This window comes from Telmatherina bonti, assembly GCF_933228915.1.
Source record: "Telmatherina bonti genome assembly, chromosome: 21".
Taxonomy (NCBI): Eukaryota; Metazoa; Chordata; class Actinopteri; order Atheriniformes; family Telmatherinidae; genus Telmatherina; species Telmatherina bonti.
Window position 1 is genome coordinate 6,415,848 of NC_136630.1, and position 21,681 is coordinate 6,437,528.

The following is a 21,681-nucleotide window of genomic DNA, read 5'->3' on the forward strand; positions in this document are numbered from 1 at the left end:
AGTGGAAAGGAAAAAAGATGCGTCACGCAGGAATAGTTTGTGGAACATTTAGTCTTTTTGTGATGAATCAAGAAGTCCAGATTTAATCATTAAAATTCTGTGTTCTTCACACAGAACCTGCTCTTAAGAGCTTCACATACCCCCTAAAAAATGCTGTGAAATGACCCTTTTTTTAAGCTGTTATTCAATAAATGCAAAAGAAAATAAAGGGGTCGAATTTAGGAAGTCTCCAGAGATTTTCTTTTTCATTTGAAAAGTATTTTACATGTTTAGTTAAAAAGGAAATCTATGTTTCTGTCAGACGTCACACAGAAGTGAACACTGGTGATGCACGTCGGCAACATCTTCCGTTTGGATGTGCAAGTGGGTGAAAAAGGATTCCAGTTCAACATTCAGCACAAGACTGAATCACACTGAGTACACATTTACTAGCACCTACTAGCATCGCAAAGGGAATTAATAAGATCAGATGGTTTTTGATCCGAGATCTTTGGTTGGGAATGAAAACCAGATGTCTCATTTATGAATAGATACATAATCAGCTAGTTTTATTCTTTAGAAACAACTCCTCTAAAAGACAGCTGTGAGTCTGAACGTGTCTTTTCAGGGCCTGTTTCCTCAGGAATCTCTCCCAGCAGGAGTTTCTGCTCCCCTTCGTGCGCGCCGATGTGTTTGTTCAGCGAGCCTCCGGCGCGGAAGCTTTTCCCGCAGACGTTACACAGATACGGCTTCTCTCCCGTGTGGGACCTCATGTGGATTTTCAGGGCGCCGCTCTTGTAGAACTTCTTGTCGCAGATGCTGCACTGGTGTGTGGACTCGCCGGTGTGGATCATCATGTGTGTTTTCAGCGTCCCCCTCTGTCTGAAACCTTTCCCGCACACGCTGCAGAGGAAGGGCTTCTCCCCCGTGTGGATCCTCATGTGAGCCGTCATGTACTCCTTAAAGCCGAAGCTCTGACCGCACACGCTGCAGACGTACGGCTTCTCCCCGGTGTGGACTCTCATGTGTCCCATCAGGTTTCCGTTCTGGGCGAAAGCTTTGCCGCAGACGCTGCAGACAAACGGCTTCTCTCCCGTGTGTGTCCTCATGTGCATCTCCAGCTGTTTGTGCCCATCAAAACGTTTCCCACACACCTTGCAGTCGTTTGTCCTGATGTACGTCTGCAGGTGGAGCCTCAGGTTTTCCTCACTTTCAAAATGTTTCCCACAGACGCCACAAAGGTCGGCCTGCTTCTCATCTTCCTGGACGTGCTTCAGGAAGGAGGCTCTGTAGCAAAAAGTCTTGCCACAAACTCTGCAGCAATGTTTCAGGTGGGATGCTTCATCATCATCATCATCATCATCCTTGAAAATCTTGGATTTAGCTTTTCTTACTTCTTTAACATCATCATGACTGTCACTTCCTTCACTTCTCCTCCAGCTCTCATCACTTCCTCCCTCTTTACTCTCACAGATCTCTGCTTCAGATGCTTTGTCACTAGTTTCATGTTTGAAGCGTTTTTCCTCGTCGTGCGTTTTTAAATGCGCCGTCAGCCTCTCGTCAGAGTCCAGGTCTTTTCCGCAGACGCCGCACACATCTGCGCTGTGCTCGTGCACCAACGCGTGTTTCAGAAAGGAGCGTTTGTAATGGAAAAACTTCCCACAAACTCTGCAGCACCTCTGTTCAGCATTCAGATTTTTGTCTGCGGTCCTTTTTATTTGCTGCTTTTTCCCCGTCCTCCCAGCAGAACCTCCGCTACGAGTCCTTCTCGATGTTTTGTAACAATCCGAACCCGGATTTCTTCTCAGAGCTGCTCTTCTTTGGTTTGTTCCAAGCTCCCGATCGCCAGCCCTCCTGCAGCGTTCCTCCATCTCTGAGCCCTTTTCTTCTTTTTCTGTTTGAACATGTGAAGGCGTGAACTCTGAGTCTGCCTTGTTGGGTCCATCTAAACATTTCTTACCCTGCATTTTGTCTGGGGGGGGGGAAAAGAAAAAAAAAAGAGAAATTCTGTAAATTGGTGTTTTTTTTAACCACATTTTGTAATCACTTTAAGTTGCGAGGAAACAGGATCAGTGACTAAAATGAAGAAGTACAATCTGGAGATTTTCATGAAGAGAAGGCATCATATCATTTAAACAAATGTTTTTGCACTAAAACGTACCTGTTCTACATGAGCGCGTCTCCGTCTTCGTTGTGACGTTCAGTCTGCACACACATTCATTCTCCTGGTTTGTATGGGATGCATCTGCTTCCAGTTCACCCACCAGAGTCTCAAAGATCCTGAATATCTCCTCAGCCACCTCCAGCAGCTGCTTGCGTACGACTGCCCTCAGCTCTGCAGGAGACATTTCTGGTGAAAGAAAACACAAATGAAAGTTCAGTTATAATGCTTTGACAATGAATGCTGAAATAATTTGGTACAATAAAAATGCTTTATCTTCCCTACATACTGTAAACTGTTATTTATCTTATCAAAGGTAACTCATCATTTTTACATCTATAACTAATGTTTGTGTTAGTTTTTTGCTTTCATACACACTTTTTTAAAAAGACTCCACACTTTTAGTTTGTAGAAGTATTCTCTTCAGGACATAAATATAAAGTTATTCTGGAAAAAAAAATACAATAATGCATTACAGTTTATAATCAGGCTCTCTCTTTAAACTAATTTCCATTTTGACAAAAAAAAAAAAAAAAAAAAAAAAAAACAGATTTCAACCAAAACTACGAAAGGCTATTGTAGAGAATAAGTTTTATTTTGTTTGCTTGATTTTTCATCCTAATGTGATTTATTTTTGAGTTGCATATAAATATTTCCAAAGAGCTCATCTAATTATTAAATATTATATAATGCAAATTTAAAAAAAAAAAAAAAAAAAAAAAAAAAAAAAAAGTCCTCTGCAAACAAGAAAAAATGTACTGATGCAGTGCTGATGTTGATTTAATACAAACCTTAAAGTTTAGACGACCGTAATTTTTTTAAAATTGTCCTCGTATGCTATTTATTCTGGGTTTTTTTTTTTTTTTTTTTTTTTTTTTTTTTTAACCTTGATCAACATTGTTGTTTTTAAAATGAGTTATAAATAAAGTTGTATTGTATAAAAGGGAAAATGAAATATTTTGGAGGGGAATTTAATTATATTTCTCACAAGAACCAAATGCAGTTTGCAGCCTCTCAAATATCAGCAACATCTCAAACAGATTTATTTATCTACATGTGACTTTGTGGAGCGCCTGCATTAAAACACATTATGGAAAAGTTGCCTTGAATATTGCATCAGGTTTCCTTTTCTTTTTTTCATGTCAAAGATCTTTATCTAAAAGACTGACATATAAAAACAGCTGAGATCTTTTGACTTGAAATAGGTAAAAAAATCACTTTTCCTGCACCAAATCAGACGTTTTTTTCCATTTTTCTAAGTACAGCTAAAAGAAAGAAAAGAGAAAAATATTCAGATTATTCAAAAATATTCAGATTATCAAGGGCAGCTATATACATGAGATGTCTCCCTCATGTCTGGCAAAAATATGGCCCGCGGATTGCTGTTCTGTATGCTGGGATGCTGGACAGGACAGGTTAAAAAAAAAAAAAAAAGAAAGAAAAGAAAAGACATCTGACCATCTCCAGTGGATTCTGTGGCGGTTTTAGTCAATACACTTTCAGTGCAGGAGATAACCAAGGCTGGATTATCCAATGGGCCCACGCCCACTTGAGGCCCATTTGGAGACTAGTGGGGCCCACATCGGCCATACACCAGCAATTTGAACATGAAACAACATGTACATAAAAGCCAGATATTTCCACCACAGTGTCCAGTGTATTGCTACTGGTACCATTGGCTGAGAGATGTTAGAAATGTCATTTCACCATTTTCACAATGTTGCGGTGGGGATGGGGGGCCCCTGGAACACTCTGGGCCCATGGGACCTGTGCACTTTTAATCCGGCCCTGGAGATAACTATTCCACCACTAGAGCGATTAACAACAGTTCAATAATCCGTTTGCACATGAATATATATAAATAAAGTGACATTTAAATGGAAAGTTTCTCAAGTCGAAGCCCACTATGAACCAGTTGTTATGGATCTGTGTGGTGCGTTCACGGACCTGATGTGTGCAGCATCCTCTGTGTTGTCAGACTCTCTACAGCTGAGAAAATCCCCTCTGCAGCGGCCGCCAGTCTGTCCGCGACCAGCGACCGAACCGCCGGCATTTTATCCATGGCGGACTCGCGAAGCCTCCTCTTCAGTCTCTACACATGTTACAGTATTTTTAAAGTTTAAAATTCCGTCACAAACTGTCTGAAGAGGCATAAAAACAGACTAAAGTTCATGTAAAACGGAGCTTTGAACAACTTCCGCTCTCTACTTCTTCTCTTTCACCGTTCGGTTCAACATCACAGTTAGTGGCTTCATACTGCCACCCCTTGTTCAAGTGTGGTAATAACTAGTACTGAGGCAAAAAATAGTGGACTTTTTATTTCTGTCAGTTTGGTATAGCGTGAAAACAATTAAATAAAGTGGAAAAGTGCTCCTAGTAAAAACAGAAAATTTTTGATAAATAGTTAGAAACATCCTGAACAAAGCATCCTGAATGGTGTAAACAACCTGAACCAGCCATCTTTTTTCATATTGGGGGATAAGTGCAACTATTTATTGAAATGTACTGATATAAATAAAATTGCAATCATTTCAAATCAAATCAAAGATACTTTATTTATCCCCGACGGTAAATTCAAAGTTCAAACCGGCTCGTCCAAGGTTTTACATGTAACATTAATGACAAAAGAAGAATACAGATTAATACAATACAATAATACAATTTAAGACAAAAGCAAAGTTTTAGCAACCTTAATGAGCATCTTCCTCCTCTTTTTTTCCTTTTCAGCTTTTCCTTTTAGGGTGGCGCCAAAGTGAATCATTTGCCTCCATCTGACCCAAGTCTGGATCCACTTCTCCTCCACCAGGAGGGGGCAGCTCCAGTCCTCCACATGTGTTAGATGTTTCCCTGCTGCAACACACCTGGCTCAAATCAATGGGCAGACTTCAAAGTCTGCACAAGTTTGCTAATTAAGTCTGATAGGTATCTGGTGTGTTGGAGCAGGGAAACTTGTGACACATACAGGACTGGAGTTGCCCACCCAAGTCCAAACCAACTAGTCCAACTCCATAAATCTCCTGTTTTGTGTTCATCTAGGTCTATGCCTGGTAGTCTTTCCCAGACATTGCCACTGGTCGCACCGCCGTCTTTTACATCTTTTACTGGCATTCTGGCTGATCGTCTTTTACAACACATGACGCCCTGCTCCACCCGTTTTTACCTGTTTGTACAAGTCCAAGTACGGCACGTCCTTGTGCAAGTCTAATGAGCATTTAGCACGACCTCTTCTGACATTCCACAGCAGCAATAATGTTCAGTAATCAGAACATTATTCATATTTCTATCAGAGCTGTTGTCTTTTCTACCCGTTTTCCCTCCTTAGGAATGCCTCTTGACAGCCATCCTTTGTGAAGTTATATCAGCTGAAGGTCCAGATTCATCTCTCAGGTGTCTCATCAGACCTTCTGTGACTCTTTCTAAAGCAGGGGTCCCAAACCCTGGTCCTCAAGGACCGGTGTCCTGCAGGTTTTCCAAGTGTTCCTGCTGGAACACACCTGACTCAGACTCAGACAAGCTCTGCACATGTCTGCTAAATACACATTGATTTGAATCGGGTGTGTTGCAGCGGGACACTTGGAAAACCTGCAGGACACCGGTCCTTGAGGACCAGGATTGGGGCACCTTGTTCTAAAGGACATCACTTTTAGTTCTTTTTACTTTTTTTGTAAAGTGTTTTTTGTCCTCTAGTTATCTGGTTTCTGCAGATTTTTTTCTATGCTGAGAAAAGCCACGTTTTCAGCTTGAAGTTCTTTGAGAATCCACCTGCCGTCCCATAAATATTATTTAATGTTCAGCTGCTATCTTTTATATGTTTTTGCACATACAACTAAATAAATGGGAGCGAATAGTTTTTGTGACAGGCTAGTAAAGTGTGTAAAGACACAATTCTTTTTGCTTATCAGTCTGTTAGTTAGATCATTGGCTTGTCCCTCGAGTTAGGTATTTTATTTTTTACACTTGATTCAAATTAAGCAGCTTAGTTAATCAATCAGTCCAATAAAACAAAATGACTGAAAATGGTCAGGTACTGGGAAAGCTGACTGTCTAGAGAGCAGCTTTAGAAAGTTCTAAGAGAGTCTGACTTTCTGTAAGTAAAAGAGAAATAAATGAACAATGATTTAAGACTTTTGAAAAGAACTATAAACTTTTCAGAGAAAGGGAGTTTTTTTTTTCCTGTTTTTCCAAATCAAAAGCTGCAGTTTATTCACTCAGGAGAAGCGATGCAGTTGTGATGATGGGAAATTAGGACCAGGTGTGCCGCTGAAGTTGCAGAGCAGCTGAGAAAAATAAGGAAAAGACAAAAAAAGAACAAGAATATGGAAAATAGCACAAGCTACCATGAAACCAAGACAAACTTTCCAAAATCCACGGTTCACCACAGCATCTCTGGCTCCAATGGAAAGTCTTGTTGAGTCCACAAATTTCTGGTTGGTGGCGACAAACGTCCAGAAATGTTTGAGGTGCAGCTGGCTGACACGTCCAGGACCTTTCATACTGTAGACGGTACCCAGCTGCTGCAACATCTGGCCAACACCGAGCTGTCCCCTTGACTTTTAGCCTGGATTCAGAACTACAGACAGGTCTCTCAGAAGCAGTGGGAGTCCCAGCTTTAATGTTATTTGTCAACACACTGGACTCTAGGTGTGATGTTATGGAGCTACTGCTAACTGAACAGATCATTTAACACATATTCACATTTAAACTTCAGCAAACTGATAAATGAAATGCACAAAATAATATTAAGAAATAAAAATAAGTATTTCCTAATCATGCAACAGACTTCTCAGGATGTTCACCACAGCCATGGAGACATCTTTCTACTGCATAACCTGTGTAAAAAAATAAAAATAAAACACCTTTATGTGCCAAAAAGTGAAAATAGAGACAGCTTTGCCCTTTAGGGGTCAAAAGCAGAGATCTGGGACACAAATGTTTTTCATAGCTGACTACAAATATTGAATGTTCAGCTTGCACCACTGACTGTGTGTTCTGCAGGCGTGCAGACACGTGACGTGTGGATCTGTCATCCCTGCAAGCCGGCTAAAGGCCACGGCTCTGCTGCACAGTTAATTATTCATAATGCATTGGAATGGAGCCTTTATCTTCAGAGGACGTTACACAACAACAGAACGGAACATGAGGTTTTGTGGAGAGGGGTCAGTTATGTGTTTCTGATGATGTAAATGTACTTCACTTCTTCGTTGGTACACGATGAGCACGATGAGGTTTTACGAGTGTCTGCAATAATGTCCACCAGTTATGTCCTCACTGGGGTAAAGGTGTCTCTTTTGAAAATAAATAATAATGAATAATAATAAAAAATAAAATAAATAATAATTATGTCCTCTCAAAATCCAGTTTGATTATGTTATCGTGTTTACGGACATTGCTAGTCTTGAAATACCTTTGAAGCAGTGTTTTGTTCAGCAGTTTAAAGCAAATACAGCTTATTTTGTTTAATTAATCTCAGTAAAAACATTTTAAACACATCAAAATAATGCAATATCATCAATGAATTTCAGTTTTATAAACAATAAGCTTCCTAAGCAGAAGGACTTTGTGTGCCGTTTTCATTTATTCTTCACAAATTACCAATAAACTTATTTTTATGCATCTTAACAAATCTTAATCTTACAAGTAGCCCTTTTGTATGAATTCAAAAGTGTTCAAATAGACCTTTATTTGCAGAAATGTACTCATTTGCAATTTTCAAGCAGAGGTCTGCAAAAAACTGTTCAAAGGGCGAATCAACTTTGCAGCAAACATTTCCACAAACTGATCTCCCAGAAGGACTTACTGAACAAAACATCATTGTTTTTATCAGTCTGCAGCTAAGGAGTCAAATAATTTAAACAAAACTAGGATTTTTTTCATATTAACAAACTCAATCCAATGAAGCATTTATCTTTTTGTAATTGTTTTGTTGCATTAAAACCCGGAAAAGGACATGTCATTATTCAGCTTAGTGTAGTTCATGCCACAAAACATCAAGAAAAATGTTTAAAAATGAATTGAGAATAAATCCACAAAGAAGTGTGAGAATATGAAGCCAAACTGAGCTCTGGTGTGACTAATTACCTTCACCAGTGTCATAATTGACTCATTGACTACACCTGCCTGCGATCACATAAGCTCTCTACATATAGACCACCAGGCAACGCCAACGAGCCCTAGAGACGGGTGGCGGGGAGGGAAATGCTGAGGATGTGCAGGAGAGGGGCTCGGTTCAAAACTATGAACCGCAGTCAATTTACTCAAGTATTAAGAAGTAAAATAAATGTGACACCAGTATAAACATACAAACAAACACAACTCCCAGACCAGGCAAGATGTTCATCTTAATTATAGAGAAAACCAAAGTAACCTTGAAGCAGCTTCAAAGTTGCACAGCTGCACTGGAAGCATCTGCCCAAAGCTCCACTTCCAGAAGATGTTTCTCAAGGAGTGACTGGAAAAGCCGTCGGTTAAATGATTAAACTGGGAAGAATCTTCTTGGTGACTCCTCAGGTGTAAATAAGAGGACTTTCTGGTCCAGTGAGAGTCAAACGAAACCTTCTGCTTATTAAGGAAATAAAACATGATACAAGCTCAATACCTTTAAGATAACTCTCCCAAGAGTGAAGCACGGTGGTGGCAACATCATGATGTGTGAATGCTTTTCATCAGCAGATCCTTGGAAACTTTAAAAAAAAAAAAAAAATCTTGTTGTGGAAAAAAGTCTGTAAAATGATGGAGTCTGGTTCCGAAGTGAAAAACAAGGAACAGAGTATCACAAATTGCAATTTGGAGAGAGCCGCTGACAAGTCTGAGCTAGCAGAAATCTGAAGAGGCTCTGAATGCAGCTAGACTGAACCATCTTTTAAGGACTCGCATAAAGGACGTCAATTGCACATCATAAATATATGCTAGTCTAAATAGAAGACCATGTTGTTGCTTCTTGGAGTCCAGCTCGACCACTAAAAGTGGTGGAAGAGGGCGATACCAACCAGATCCCAGATGTATGCGCTAGACTAGCATCAATGTTCATCCTGACCTCTTCAGCACAGCATGAGTCATAATGAATATATACTAAAGACTATGAAATATGAGTATCTAGAGCTAAAATATGAAAAAAGTCTTTGGTTTTCCAGAGAACTAAGACAGATTTAGCTTTTTAAAATGACAGGAAGCAGCCAAAGCTGCTCTCCTGTGGTTTAATCCAACAATTCACAGCTCTGCTTCTGACAATTTGATGGCAAATTGGTGTTTGTTCCTGGAGCGTCCTGAGGCTGAGAAGTTGCACTTCATACTTTGTTGCCAGAGCATCACATTACTTTTGTGTTTCACTTTGCAACACGACTGGATACCAACATACTGGCCATTTTACTGGGCAAGTGTGAAAATCTGCCAGAGTTCAATAGCAGAGCTTAAGGAGGAATGTTTAAATGTTTTCCAATGAACTCCGTACAACTGAGGATCTCTGATGACTGCAAGACCGATTTTAATGAGCTGGAGCAGCTTCAAATCTCAGTAAAAAAAAAAAAAAAAAAACACAGGCAGAAAATATTTCCCCTCAGTCCGGTTTTCCATCATATCTTTTTCTAACACTTGACATCTTTGTGGAGTTAGTCTTACGATCGAAATCCCCCCAAAATATGAACTACCAAGATGGATCAATACATTCCCAGTGCAATGTAAGGGATGGACTAATTGATTTAAACATCAATCTGTTGGGTCCAAAGTTGCTTCGCTGAACAGCTTTCAGTGGTTATTTTTCTTATAAACTAATGACAGTGAGCTTCTGGGCAAAGACTAAACGCGGCACTATCAGTTCCACCAGAAATCCCATAATTAAACAAAAGTGAAAGAATCTGGGAGGAGAAACTGCACACGGCACAACAAAAGGGTGATCAGGTTTGATTTGAGGTCCAGAGACAAGGACTATGTGTAACATATCATCTTGTCTCCTATGTTACTATGTGTAACATAGTCCTTGTCTAAACTGGAGAAACGATCGACTGAAAATACATTGTTATTTTTAAGTATAAACATATGCGACATATAAATACATACAACATGTATGTCGAAAGAAACTCAGAAAAATCCTGATTTTCCATTATACAAGTATCCATCCATCCTTCCATCTTCTCCCGCTTATCCGGGGTCGGGTCGCGGGGGCAGCAGCCTAAGCAGGGAAGCCCAAACTTTCTTCTCCCAGCCACATTTGCCAACTCTGCGGGGGGGATCCCGAGGCGTTCCCAGGCCAGCCGAGAGATGTAATCCCTCCAGCGTGTCCTGGGTCTTCCCCGGGGTCTCCTCCCAGAGGGACGTGCCTGGAACGCCTCACCAGGGAGGTCCAGGAGGCATCCTGACCAGATGCCCGAGCCACCTCAACTGGCTCCTTTTGATACGGAGGAGCAGCGGCTCTACTCTGAGCCCCTCCCGGATGACCGAGCTCCTCACCCTATCTCTAAGGGAGAGCCCGGCCACCCTGCAGAGGAAACCCATTTCAGCCGCCTGTATACGAGATCTCCTTCTTTCGATCATGACCCACAGCTCATGACCATAGGTGAGGGTAGGAACGTAGATCAACTGGTAAATCGAGAGCTTCACCTTCTGGCTCAGCTCCTTCTTCACCACGACAGACCGGCAGAGAGTCCGCATTACTGCAGATGCTGCACTGATCTGTCTGTTGATTCTTCCCTCACTCGTGAACAAGACCCTGAGATATTTAAACTCCTCCACTTGAGGCAGGACCTGACTCCCGACCCGGAGAGGGCAATCCACCCTATTCCGGCTTACGTTCAAGATTAATCTAAATTTTATTTATTTATAAAGCAGTTTTCATTAAACAAAGCAACACAAAGGACATTCAGATACCCCTAAAAAAAAATGGCTCGACTAGAAGGCACTGTAAGGAATAGTGTGAACATTTGGACACAACCAAACAGAATGCAAGCATCCACACCTCCTCTCTATTCAATCCAAACAATCGCTCTAACCCCTATTTTCTAAAACATATGAAACATAACAAAGATTATTAAAGCCGCAAGCCTGCCCCCGTACCCCTCCCCCCATATTGATGTGTTAAGGAACGAACAAACATGAATGCTGTCAGTTTTGGTGCAGATCCCATGTATTTCTGTGGAGTTATGAGTATGTTTCCTGGCGAGAAACCTTTTTTCCCTGGGTTTCCACGGTAACGCGGTTTCTCCTAATCAGAAAGATTTTAATATTGTTTGGTCCCCAACTTGTCACGAATCTTCCTGCTGAATTTGGACTCAATCGCATGAATCCTTTCAGACTAGTTTGTTCAAATATGATGTGCATAAAGTGGAAAAAAAAAATTGTGAGAAAAAAATTGGCGTAAACTCCAAAATGAAGGACGCCCTGTTACCATGACAACAGGTGTTTCACTGAGTGCCAAATTTTTGTCCTACGTCAAAGTAGACTTTGCTGACCAAATTCATTTCATGGGTGTCAGGTCATGGGTGGATTTGTGTGTGTGTGTGTGTGTGTGTGTGTGTGTGTTTAGGGGCGCTGTGGAGCCATTGTTGCATTGGAGTGTATGCGGACCATTGTGTATCGCTACATCCGACGGGCTTGAGGTGTGTGCCAAGTTTAACAACTTTTTATGGGGTTTAAGGGGGTTAAATTTGAGCGAGTTGTGCTTATGAGCCGGATAAGAATAAACATTTGGAAAAAAAATAAACATCTGGCTTGATGCTGCTGTGCTCACCCATGACCACGCAGGCGCCACTGCAGGAACCACCCAATCACAGCAGGTCCCCACCACAGCCGTAGGCCTGCAGTGCAGGACCCTCCTTTTCATGTGTTAAAAGAAACTTCTGTGAACTGATTGATGCCAATAAACTTTAAATATTGCATTGTGTATGTCAGTGTATTAAGTTTCTGCAGTAGCATTTTTAATGTGTTAAAAGTGTCAAATTTCAGGGAAACAGGAAACTGAATAATGGCGCCCACCCTTTACTCAAAAATCTGTTCCTTTACATATCCTGCACTTTTATGAAAGTATTCTTCTCATGAAGTTGCTGATGCCGTTCATGCTGTGCATCATCAGTTTACTGTATGAACTGTTGAATGTAACATTAGTTACTCGATAATCCATCAGTAAAAGCAACACGATGGGGGTAAAAGTTCATTCTTGACTAAATGTAACTGAATGGATAAATTGTACCTTGTTAAAATAAGAAGGCAAACTGATGCATTTTCCAGTTTTTTTTTATTAAAAAATATTCCAAACATTTTTCAAAAATATGTTTTCTAGCATTTTTAAAAATACATTATCACAACGTATCACGGATGTGGACCAAACACTCACTGCTTAATCTTTTTTTCCCCAGGACTCTGAAACAATGTATTTTTCTGTAAGTGCCACTGAACATCCTGGACGTATTTCCACTAAATGTCACACAGTTTATTATCCAAAAAGCATAAAATAGTATCAGGAGGTTGTGTGACTGCAAAGAGCACCAGAATAAAGTTTTATTATTAACATTGAGAAAAGTCTCTGCACTTTCAATTCTTTCAGTCTTTAAAATAAGATTTTCTCCTCAGATTCCTTTTTTGTTCTGTTGGCTCAGAGCTCTGTTCACACAGTAGGGGATGATGCTGACGGTGACCAGAGGCACGGTGGCGCTCTTACAGAAGGACAGCAGGTAGAAGAGGGCGGCGGTGTGCGTTGGAGGCTTGAAGGAGTCGAACAGGTGCAGAAGGAGCAGAGAGCTGATGATGCAGCCCACTTTGACCATTGTGCGGCTGCTTCTTTTGGTCTCTGTGTATAGAGGAGAGTGTAGACCCAGACCCAGGCCAAACAGGGTGCCCATGTTGCGCAGAAGGCTGGCGAAGGGGGTGGTGTCCAGGTGGACCCACTCCGCCCTGATGCACCACTTTTGGGCTTTCTCCAGGGTCCACAGCAGGTCCACACCCATCGCTTTGAGAAGGAGGTAGAAGCCAACAGCGAAGGTGGTCAGGAAGAGGGTTGTGTAGAAGTATTTCCTCATGCTGGCGTTGTAGATCCACTGGGTTCTGTTGAAGGCCTCAGCCACAATCATACCTGGAAATATCAGAAAGCTGATGAGCGTTTCACCTTCCCAAAGCAGGCTCGATGCTCAAACATCTGAAACTGAAAGTTTTCCTACAGACCTGTGATAACACCAGCAACGACCTGATGGGGGAAATGAGCTGCAATGAAGACCCTGGAGAGACAAACACACACCTGGACGCCCCAAAATAATGTCCACAGAAGAGCCTTCAGGTACCTGCAGAAACAAGTTTTAACAACTAAATCATCTGATTTCTTCTTTGAATACATTAAGTACTACGTAACGCTCCAGATGTAAGTCAGTCATCCATCGGAACCATTTAATCCAGTATAACCATTAACACGCTTGCTATCAGGAATACTGTAGGAGTTTATTGAACATCAAAACAACCCATGCAGCACCCCCCCTCTGCAACAAATAGCTGTCACAAGTCAATGATCAACTACAGTACAGAACAGATAGTGTGTCCCAGATGATAAGCTCCAGATAGAGGACGGCGTAAACAACGCCGGGAGAGACAAAGTCATGATAAACCTACAAAACGGTTTTTCTCTCACTCACCAGTCTTTGCTTGAAGACTTTTTGAGGCCATGTTTCTTCTTGCTGGTCATGATGGTGAGGATGGAAGTCACCAGGGTGTAGTAGACACCTGCAGCTCCCATAGCATGGCCGGAAGGGCTTCCTGGATAAAAGAGAGAATAGAGAGATCAGACTACGGTTTCTCCAAGTCTAAAACATGCTAAATAAAACATCTCAAAATGAGGAGTTCAGGTTGCAGGTTTGATTGATTGGCATTGTAATTTTCATCCAACTCTGCAATTTTAAAACTGTTTAATATTCAACGAAAAGTGAAGAAGTTATCAGAAATGTTCTGAATCAAATGTATGCGCTAACAAACATTTAATATAATCTATCCAAACTATATAGAGACAGTCCGAGGAGCATGATGTAATAAGATGTATGAGATGCTGTATAATCCTCACAGAAACACGAAATGATGCATATGTCTAAAAAATGACAAAGGGATGCAAAGTTTTCAAAAAGGGACCTTTGACCTTATTAATGATGCCCAAAATACCCATGAAAATGTACAAATTTATCCAAATGAGATGCAAAGGGACCACAGACATTAATCTGAGCACATAGATTACATGCACAATTACCAGTCAAAAAGGTGAAGAAAAATGATAAAACATCTTTTTTTTAAAAAAACAGCAACTGAAGTGTTTTATTGCCTTATTAAGACACTAAATTCAACAAAACAGCACCGAAGAATCTAAACCCTGGTTGCATTTCATTAAAGGGCCTGATTTCCTTCATTTCAGACCATAACTAGAATGTTTTTCACATGAGTTTTTATTTGCACTGATGGCATCATGACTGGAAATCACATCTGCCTGAAATCAGGGTTAGAACCATAAAAAAACACCTGATTCACTTAATGCCAATGACTTTGTTTGGCAGGTTGATTTGCAACTTAATTTCCTAAATAAATAAAACAAAGTAAATGACAAATTAAGTTATGATCCTGATCCAAAATCTAAACCTCCACTGTGTAAACTGCGTGAAGTGACATCACAGCTGAGGCTTTGCAGTATCTCAGGACTGAGCGGACAGCAGTAAGAGCTGTGGCTTGGCATGTGTAGTAGCATCTCTCACCTGGCCCAGTCTCACAGGTCATGGGATACTGGTCAATGTGAGGGCGAACAGCATCTGTATAATGGGCCGTCTCGTGCACCCACCAGTACGGCCTCTCTCCAAACAGAATCCTGAGGAAGACACAACAAACTACGTCAAAATCTTCGAAAATGTACTTTTCTAAAATAAGAAAAATCAATTAATCAGATTAACTCACCATTTAAAAACTAAGTTCAGCCAGTCTCCAATCACTGCCACCCAGATGAGCTTAATGCCCACTGAAGACCGCAAGTGGAACCACAGCGGGAAGAAGATGAAGAAGGTGTTCCTCAGGTCTGCCGCCCAGGACACCCAGAGAAACAAGCCCTGGGCTTCCTTGTAGTTGGTTTGCAGGTACTGGGTGCTGCTCACCCCAAAACCCTGCATGGTGTCCATTATTGCATTAAACATCTTGGCTTGGAGGAGTAAAAAAAGCGGAAAAATATCTTGCCTGGTAATGTGTCAGTTTGGCAAAAAAAAGGACTGCAGCTATCAGTGACACAGCTGGTTGCTTTTTATACCAGGGGGCTCACTACACAAACGCATGCTCATGATGATCTTTGGACCTTTCTCATGTGTAATAAAACACTGAGTTTGGGAGGTTTGTCACACAAACACATTGAAAAGATAGCGGGAAAACAAAACGTCAATCGGTGTCTTTCCTGCCGGGTACGTAGCTCAGAGGACACCGTGTCGTCCCACTGAGTGGCTTTCACAAGTTTAGACATGAATGAATAATTTGTCATTTCTGTAAATGATCTTTTGATCATTTTTGGAAAAACAATATCCCAGAATAAGATCATCGGCTTATTTGTAGATTACATAAAAAGGTCAATCATTAAATGATTTTCTTCAGGTTGAGAAGAAGCAAGAAGCACAGCAGATAGTTGGGGATAAAACTGCAGAACAAATAAAAAACCAGACTGGCAGGTTGCAACTAAAAGCAGAACAAATGCCCTCAATGCCCTTTAGGAGAACTGGCATGGATGTCTGCTCAGAAGACTTCCGGTTATAAGCTGCTTGGAACTGAATTTCAGAAGAATTTAGCAAATAAAATGAGATTCTTTGGAACAAAAAGGTTCAATCTGAGGGGTTTGGATGAATTGAATGCTACTTTATAATTCTAGAATCAAAGTTCTTTTAATGTTTTTGTCGGAGAGGTGACGACAGCTTTCTGTATTGATGGATTTTAACGGAGGGCGTCGGAGGTGTAAAGGTTAGGCTGTCTGCACTTTTCCAAAGACAAACAAATTTGCTATAGCCTTGAGTAAAGTCCAATGGGAATCACACAGAGGCAGGCAGGACAGCCAGAAAGAGCCCAGCAGAAACCGATCCTGCAAAACAGACCCAACGCCGCTGATCCTGCCCATCATCCTCAGACTGGGGTCTGAGTTGTGATACCATGGACCTTCTCCACAGCTGGGGGGTTGAGCTGGCAGTTCATCTGCAGACCAGGTACAGCAGGTACGAGGACTTGTTCAGCCTGGCGTCAACAGTGGCAGATCTACACATCACCTTTTTCTGCCTGTTCCCGATCTGGTTCTACGTGCGGAGGGATACGGGGCTGCGGCTCATCTGGGTGGCAGTCATTGGAGACTGGCTCAACTTGGTGCTGAAATGGTAATCTGGCCCATTTTGTTCAGTCATGTGATGAACTTGTCACACAAAAAAGCTGAAAATTTTTTTTATTTTGTTGGTAGGGTTCTTTTTGGAGAGAGACCTTATTGGTGGGTTCGTGAGACCAGGTTTTATGGAGCAGAAAAGACCCCTTCACTGCAACAGTTCCCCATCACATGTGAGACTGGACCAGGTAGGGTTCAGGACAGGTCTGCCGATCGCCGATGACGTCTGTCTTTTCCTGAAGTGACTGACGATTGATTAGATATATCTGGCACAGTGAACTATTAGTCGGGTTAATATGTAGGAGTCATCAGATAACTGTTTTGTCTGGCTTCCTATGAATGGAGGTGATTTCAACAGTTATGAGTTATAAACTCATGCACCTTTGTCCATTTGTAGGTTTTTATTTTTTTATCTTTGCTTTCGCAATCTGGCGATTTGCACCATTGTTCTTTTACAGAATACAAATGGGCAAACAATTAAAAAAAAAAAAAAAAAAAAAAAATATATATATATATATATATATATATATATATATATATATATATAAATAAATAAATTTAAAAAAATGGGGAGTTTTAACCTTTATTTTAAAACAATATAGAACATTTTGAGTCTTTAATTACATAACAGAAAAGTTAGTTTTAGCTCATTTGTTGCGGCATAAGTATAATGTAAGATAAATTAATGCATATATTTTTTAAAGCATCTGGCATCTGGGAGAACTTGAATGTTTAGACACTGTGCTGTTTCTGTTTGCTGTGAGGTTTCATGCACCAGACCTGAAGTTCAACTTCAGGATAATAACGTCATGTTTCTACAGTCAATCTGCCTCAGAAATCATATTTTAGACACATTCCTAACATCATCATCAAATCAATACCCTACAAGTTAAATCCTTTTGAAAAATAAAATAAAAACTGTATATTTTATTATAATTTAGAACATAAAATAATTTAGTTTTGAACTTTACCTTGACAGTTTTTTCTGTTTAACACAGAAAACACGGTGATGCTAAAATTATTAAAATCCTTCATGAGGAAAAACAAAATAAATGCACTTTTTTTTTTTTTTTTTTTTTTTTTTTTCCCCAGTGGTGAAATCTGTTTGCGTACTACATATTTCCTTTTTGCCTTAAGACCTGTTTGCTTGTTTCTGACATATTGCTGTTAAATGCTTGTGCTTTCATGAAGTAGTTTTTTGTTTAGCTTTCACCTGAAATTACTCACATGGATCACATGGACGTATAACATGTGTAGACATTGATACAAGTATTGCATAGCAATTAGCTTCCCAACACTGACGCAACCCCCTTTCCCCTGGTACAGGTGACTTTTAGGTGTAAATAAAAATATATATACATATTGTTCTCTAGACTTCTTAAAGGTATGATCCACATGCAGAGTAAAAGCTGTGAATGTTTTCCATGGAATACCTCAACCACTCAGAATAGATTCATTTTTATTCTTTTCCATCTAGGAAGTCCTTCGGGTCATGCTATGGGTGCAGCTGGTGTGTGGTATGTGATGGTAACTGCGCTTCTTTCTATTGCAACAGAAAAACAATGCCCTCCTTTCCTTTACAAGTGAGTCTGTGGTAATGCAAAGTATTTCTATAGTAACTTGCTAATGGGAGTCTTGAAGTGTTGTGCACTAACATTTAGTATTGTGTCAGATTGTTACAGATAAGCTTGTGGGCGCTGATGGTCCTGGTGGAACTGGTGGTCTGCATGTCCAGGGTCTACATGGCTGCCCACTTCCCACATCAGGTTATTGCAGGAGTCATTACAGGTTAGTCAATCTAAGAGTGGAGATGTAAAAAAGTTTAGTATTTTGCAAATAGTTATGAGTTTTTAAGAGTTTTTTTTTATGCAATGCTAAATATATGTTAAAATAGTTCAACTTTTTATTAATACATGAGCTGTTTTGACTCCACACTTTGTTTGGTGTTAGGCATACTCGTGGCTGAGATTGTGTCCAAGCAGAAGTGGATTTACAGCGCCAGCATGTTCAGGTACTTCTTCATCACACTCTTCTTGACCTCTTTTGCTGTTGGCTTCTACATCCTGCTCAAAACTCTTGGAGTGGACCTGCTCTGGACCCTGGACAAAGCCCAGAAGTGGTGCATCAGGCCAGAATGGATTCACCTGGACACCACACCATTTGCCAGCCTTCTGCGTAACATGGGCACTCTGTTTGGCCTTGGCCTGGGGCTGCATTCACCACTCTACAGTGATGCCAAGAAGAACACAAGTACTGTTTTCAAGACGGGCTGCACCGTTATTTCTTTGTTCCTGCTTCAGCTGTTGGACAGATGGATATTTTCCTCAGAAAATCATGTGACTTTTTATGCCCTGTCCTTCGGTAAGAGTGCAATCGCTCTCTTAATCCCAACCACAGTGGTTCCCTGGGCGCTCTGCAGGATTTACAAGGAAAAGAGAGATGACAAAAACATGTGAATTAGGTCCCAATTGTAATTTAAAGCCAATTACTTAGTTTAATTTTCTACATCTACTAGCTTTGTTTTGTCGTCTTGTTTTTATGACAAGGATAAAATTTTTATGAAATCTTCTATGAACATAAAGTGTTGCCTGAGCTCCAATTTAAAGCACGCTATACTCTATAATTAAGGGAAATACACAACAGGTTGCCAGGTTGTCTGCTAAAGGTCCACAAAGAACTCCTGTTGCTGTGCAAGGTTCCCATTTAGTTACAGCCAGTATTGGGGACACAAATTAAATCAAATTACTTTTCCTACACCATAATTGTTATGTAATTTATTATGAAGAAAACAGGTCATGTACACATTTGAGTTTTTTGGCAAGCTATGTGTAACATAGTCTTTGTCTAAACTGTAAAAACAATTGACTGAAAATACATTGTTATTTTTAAGTATAAACATATGTGACATATAAATACATACAACATGTATGCCGAAAGAAACTCAGAAAAATCCTGATTTTCCGTTATACAAGTATCCATCCATCCATTCATCCATCTTCACCCGCTTATCCGAGGTCAGGTCGCAGGGGCAGCAGCCTAAGCAGGGAAGCCCAGACTTCCCTTTCCCCAGCCACATTTGCCAACTCTGCGGGGGGATCCCAAGGTGTTCCTAGGCCAGCCGAGAGATATAATCCCTCCAGCGTGCCTGGGTCTTCCTCGGGGTCTCCTCCCAGAGGGACGTGTCTGGAACACCTCACCAGGGAGGCGTCCAGGAGGCATCCTGACCAGATGTCCAAGCGCCCTCAACTGGTTCCTCTTGATAGGGAGGAGCAGCGGCTCTACTCTGATCTCCTCCCGGATGACCGAGCTCCTCACCCTATCTCTAAGGGAGAGCCCGGCCACCCTGTGGAGGAAACCCATTTCAGCCGCCTGTATACGAGATCTCGTTCTTTCGGTCACGACCCACAGCTCATGACCATAGGTGAGGGTAGGAACGTAGATCGACTGGTAAATCGAAAGCTTCGCCTTCTGGCTCAGCTCCTTCTTCACCACGACAGACCGACACAGTCCACATTATTGCAGACGCTGCATCGATCCGTCTGTTGATCTCACGCTCCATCCTTCCCTCACTTGTGAACAAGACCCTGAGATATTTAAAGTCCTCCACTTGAGACAAGACCTGACTCCCGACCCGGAGAGGGCAATCCACCCTATTCCGGTTGAGGACCATGGTCTCAGATTTGGAGGTGCTGATTCTCATCCCAGCCGCTTCACACTCAGCTGCGAATCGCTCAAGTGAGAGCCGGAGATCACGGCCAGATGACGCCAACAGGACCACGTAGTCTGCAAAAAGCAGAGACCCAACCCACAGGCCACAAAACCGGACAACACCTCAGCTGCGCCTAGAAATTCTGTCAATATAAATTATGAACAGAATTGGTGACAAAGGGCAGCCTTGGCGGAGTCCAACCCTCACTGGAAATATATCCGACTTACTTCCAGGAATGCGGGCCAAGTTCTGACACCTGTCGTACAGGGACTGGACAGCTCGTACAAGGGGGTCCTGTAACCCATACTCCCGGGCAAACTCCCATGCCCCCTCCAGGACCCCAAAGAGGGTATAGAGCTGGTCCACTGTTCCACGACCAGGATGAAAACCACACTGCTCCTCCTCAATCCGAGTTTCGACTATCTTACGAACCCTCCTCTCCAGGACCCTTGAATAGACCTTACCAGGGAGGCTGAGGAGTGTGATTTGCCTGTAATTGGAACACACCCTCCGGTCCCCCTTCTTAAAAAGGGGACCACCATCCCAGTCTGCCAGTCCAGCGGCACTGTACCCGATGCCCACGCGATGCTGCAGAGACATGTCAACCAGGACAGCCCCACAGCATCCAGAGCCTTAAGGAAGTCCGGGCAGATCTCATCTACCCCCGGGGCCTTGCCGCCAAGGAACTTTTTAACCACCTCAGCGGCTTCAGCCCCAGAGATAAGAGAGCCCACCCCTGAGTCCCCCAGCTCTGCTTCCTTATTGGAAGACGTGTTGGTAGGATTTAGGAGGTCTTTGAAGTATTCCTTCCACCGGCCCACAACATCCGGAGTTGAGGTCAGTAGCTCCTCATCTCCACTGTATACAGTATTGACAGAGCACTGCTTCGCCCTCCTGAGCCGCTGGATGGTGGACTAGAATCGTCTCAAAGCCGTCCGGAAGTCTTTCTTCATGGCCTTGTCTAACTCTTCCCATGCCCAAGTTTTTGCCTTTTGCTCACCTATCAGCTGCCTCCGGAGTCCTACAGGCCAAGAAGGCCTGATAGGACTCCTTCTTGAGCTTGACAGCATCCCTTACTGCTGGTGTCCACCAACTAGTTCTGGGATTACCACCACGACAGGCACCAACAACCTTATAGCCACAGCTCCGAATGGCCGCCTCAACAATAGAGGCACGGAAAACAGCCCTTTCGGACCTAATGTCCCCCGACTCACATGGTTGAAGCTCTGAAGGTGGGAGTTGAAGCTTACTCTGATGGGGGACTCTGCCAAACATTCCCAGCAGACCCTCTCAACACGTTTGGACCTGCCAGATCTGACCGGCTTCCTCCCCCACCATCTGAGCCAACTCACCACCAAGTGGTGATCAGTTGACAGCTCTGCCCCGTCTTATAGAAGTAGTGGGAGGAGAAAGATTTTCCAAGTTCCGAAGGCCTAAAACATGTATCATTCAGATTACATCAAGAGCATACAAGCTGTTAAAGGATGA

General features: G+C 41.9%; 3 protein-coding genes across 3 annotated transcripts; 1 reads left to right on the forward strand and 2 right to left on the reverse strand.

Annotated features, from left to right (window-relative positions):
- Positions 1-548: 548 nt before the first annotated feature.
- LOC306771848 (uncharacterized protein) lies at positions 549-4,184 on the reverse strand (the record flags this gene model as incomplete). Its single annotated transcript, XM_079261170.1, has 2 exons — positions 4,088-4,184; positions 549-2,329 (listed from the first exon to the last, which is right to left on the reverse strand). The coding sequence occupies exon 2, from the start codon at positions 2,013-2,015 to the stop codon at positions 549-551; it is 1,467 nt and encodes a 488-aa protein (XP_079117296.1). The 5' UTR covers positions 2,016-2,329; positions 4,088-4,184.
- Positions 4,185-12,693: 8,509 nt separating this feature from the next.
- Positions 12,694-15,273, reverse strand: g6pc1a.2 (glucose-6-phosphatase catalytic subunit 1a, tandem duplicate 2; the record flags this gene model as incomplete). The annotated part of the gene is made up of 5 exons (XM_079261171.1): positions 12,694-13,196; positions 13,286-13,401; positions 13,747-13,867; positions 14,845-14,954; positions 15,041-15,273. The coding sequence occupies 5 exons, from the start codon at positions 15,271-15,273 to the stop codon at positions 12,694-12,696; spliced, it is 1,083 nt and encodes a 360-aa protein (XP_079117297.1).
- Positions 15,274-16,261: 988 nt separating this feature from the next.
- On the forward strand, positions 16,262-18,940 carry g6pc1a.1 (glucose-6-phosphatase catalytic subunit 1a, tandem duplicate 1; the record flags this gene model as incomplete). The annotated part of the gene is made up of 5 exons (XM_079261172.1): positions 16,262-16,482; positions 16,563-16,672; positions 17,962-18,067; positions 18,157-18,272; positions 18,435-18,940. The coding sequence occupies exons 1-5, from the start codon at positions 16,265-16,267 to the stop codon at positions 18,938-18,940; spliced, it is 1,056 nt and encodes a 351-aa protein (XP_079117298.1). The 5' UTR covers positions 16,262-16,264.
- Between the last annotated feature and the right edge of the window lie 2,741 nt (positions 18,941-21,681).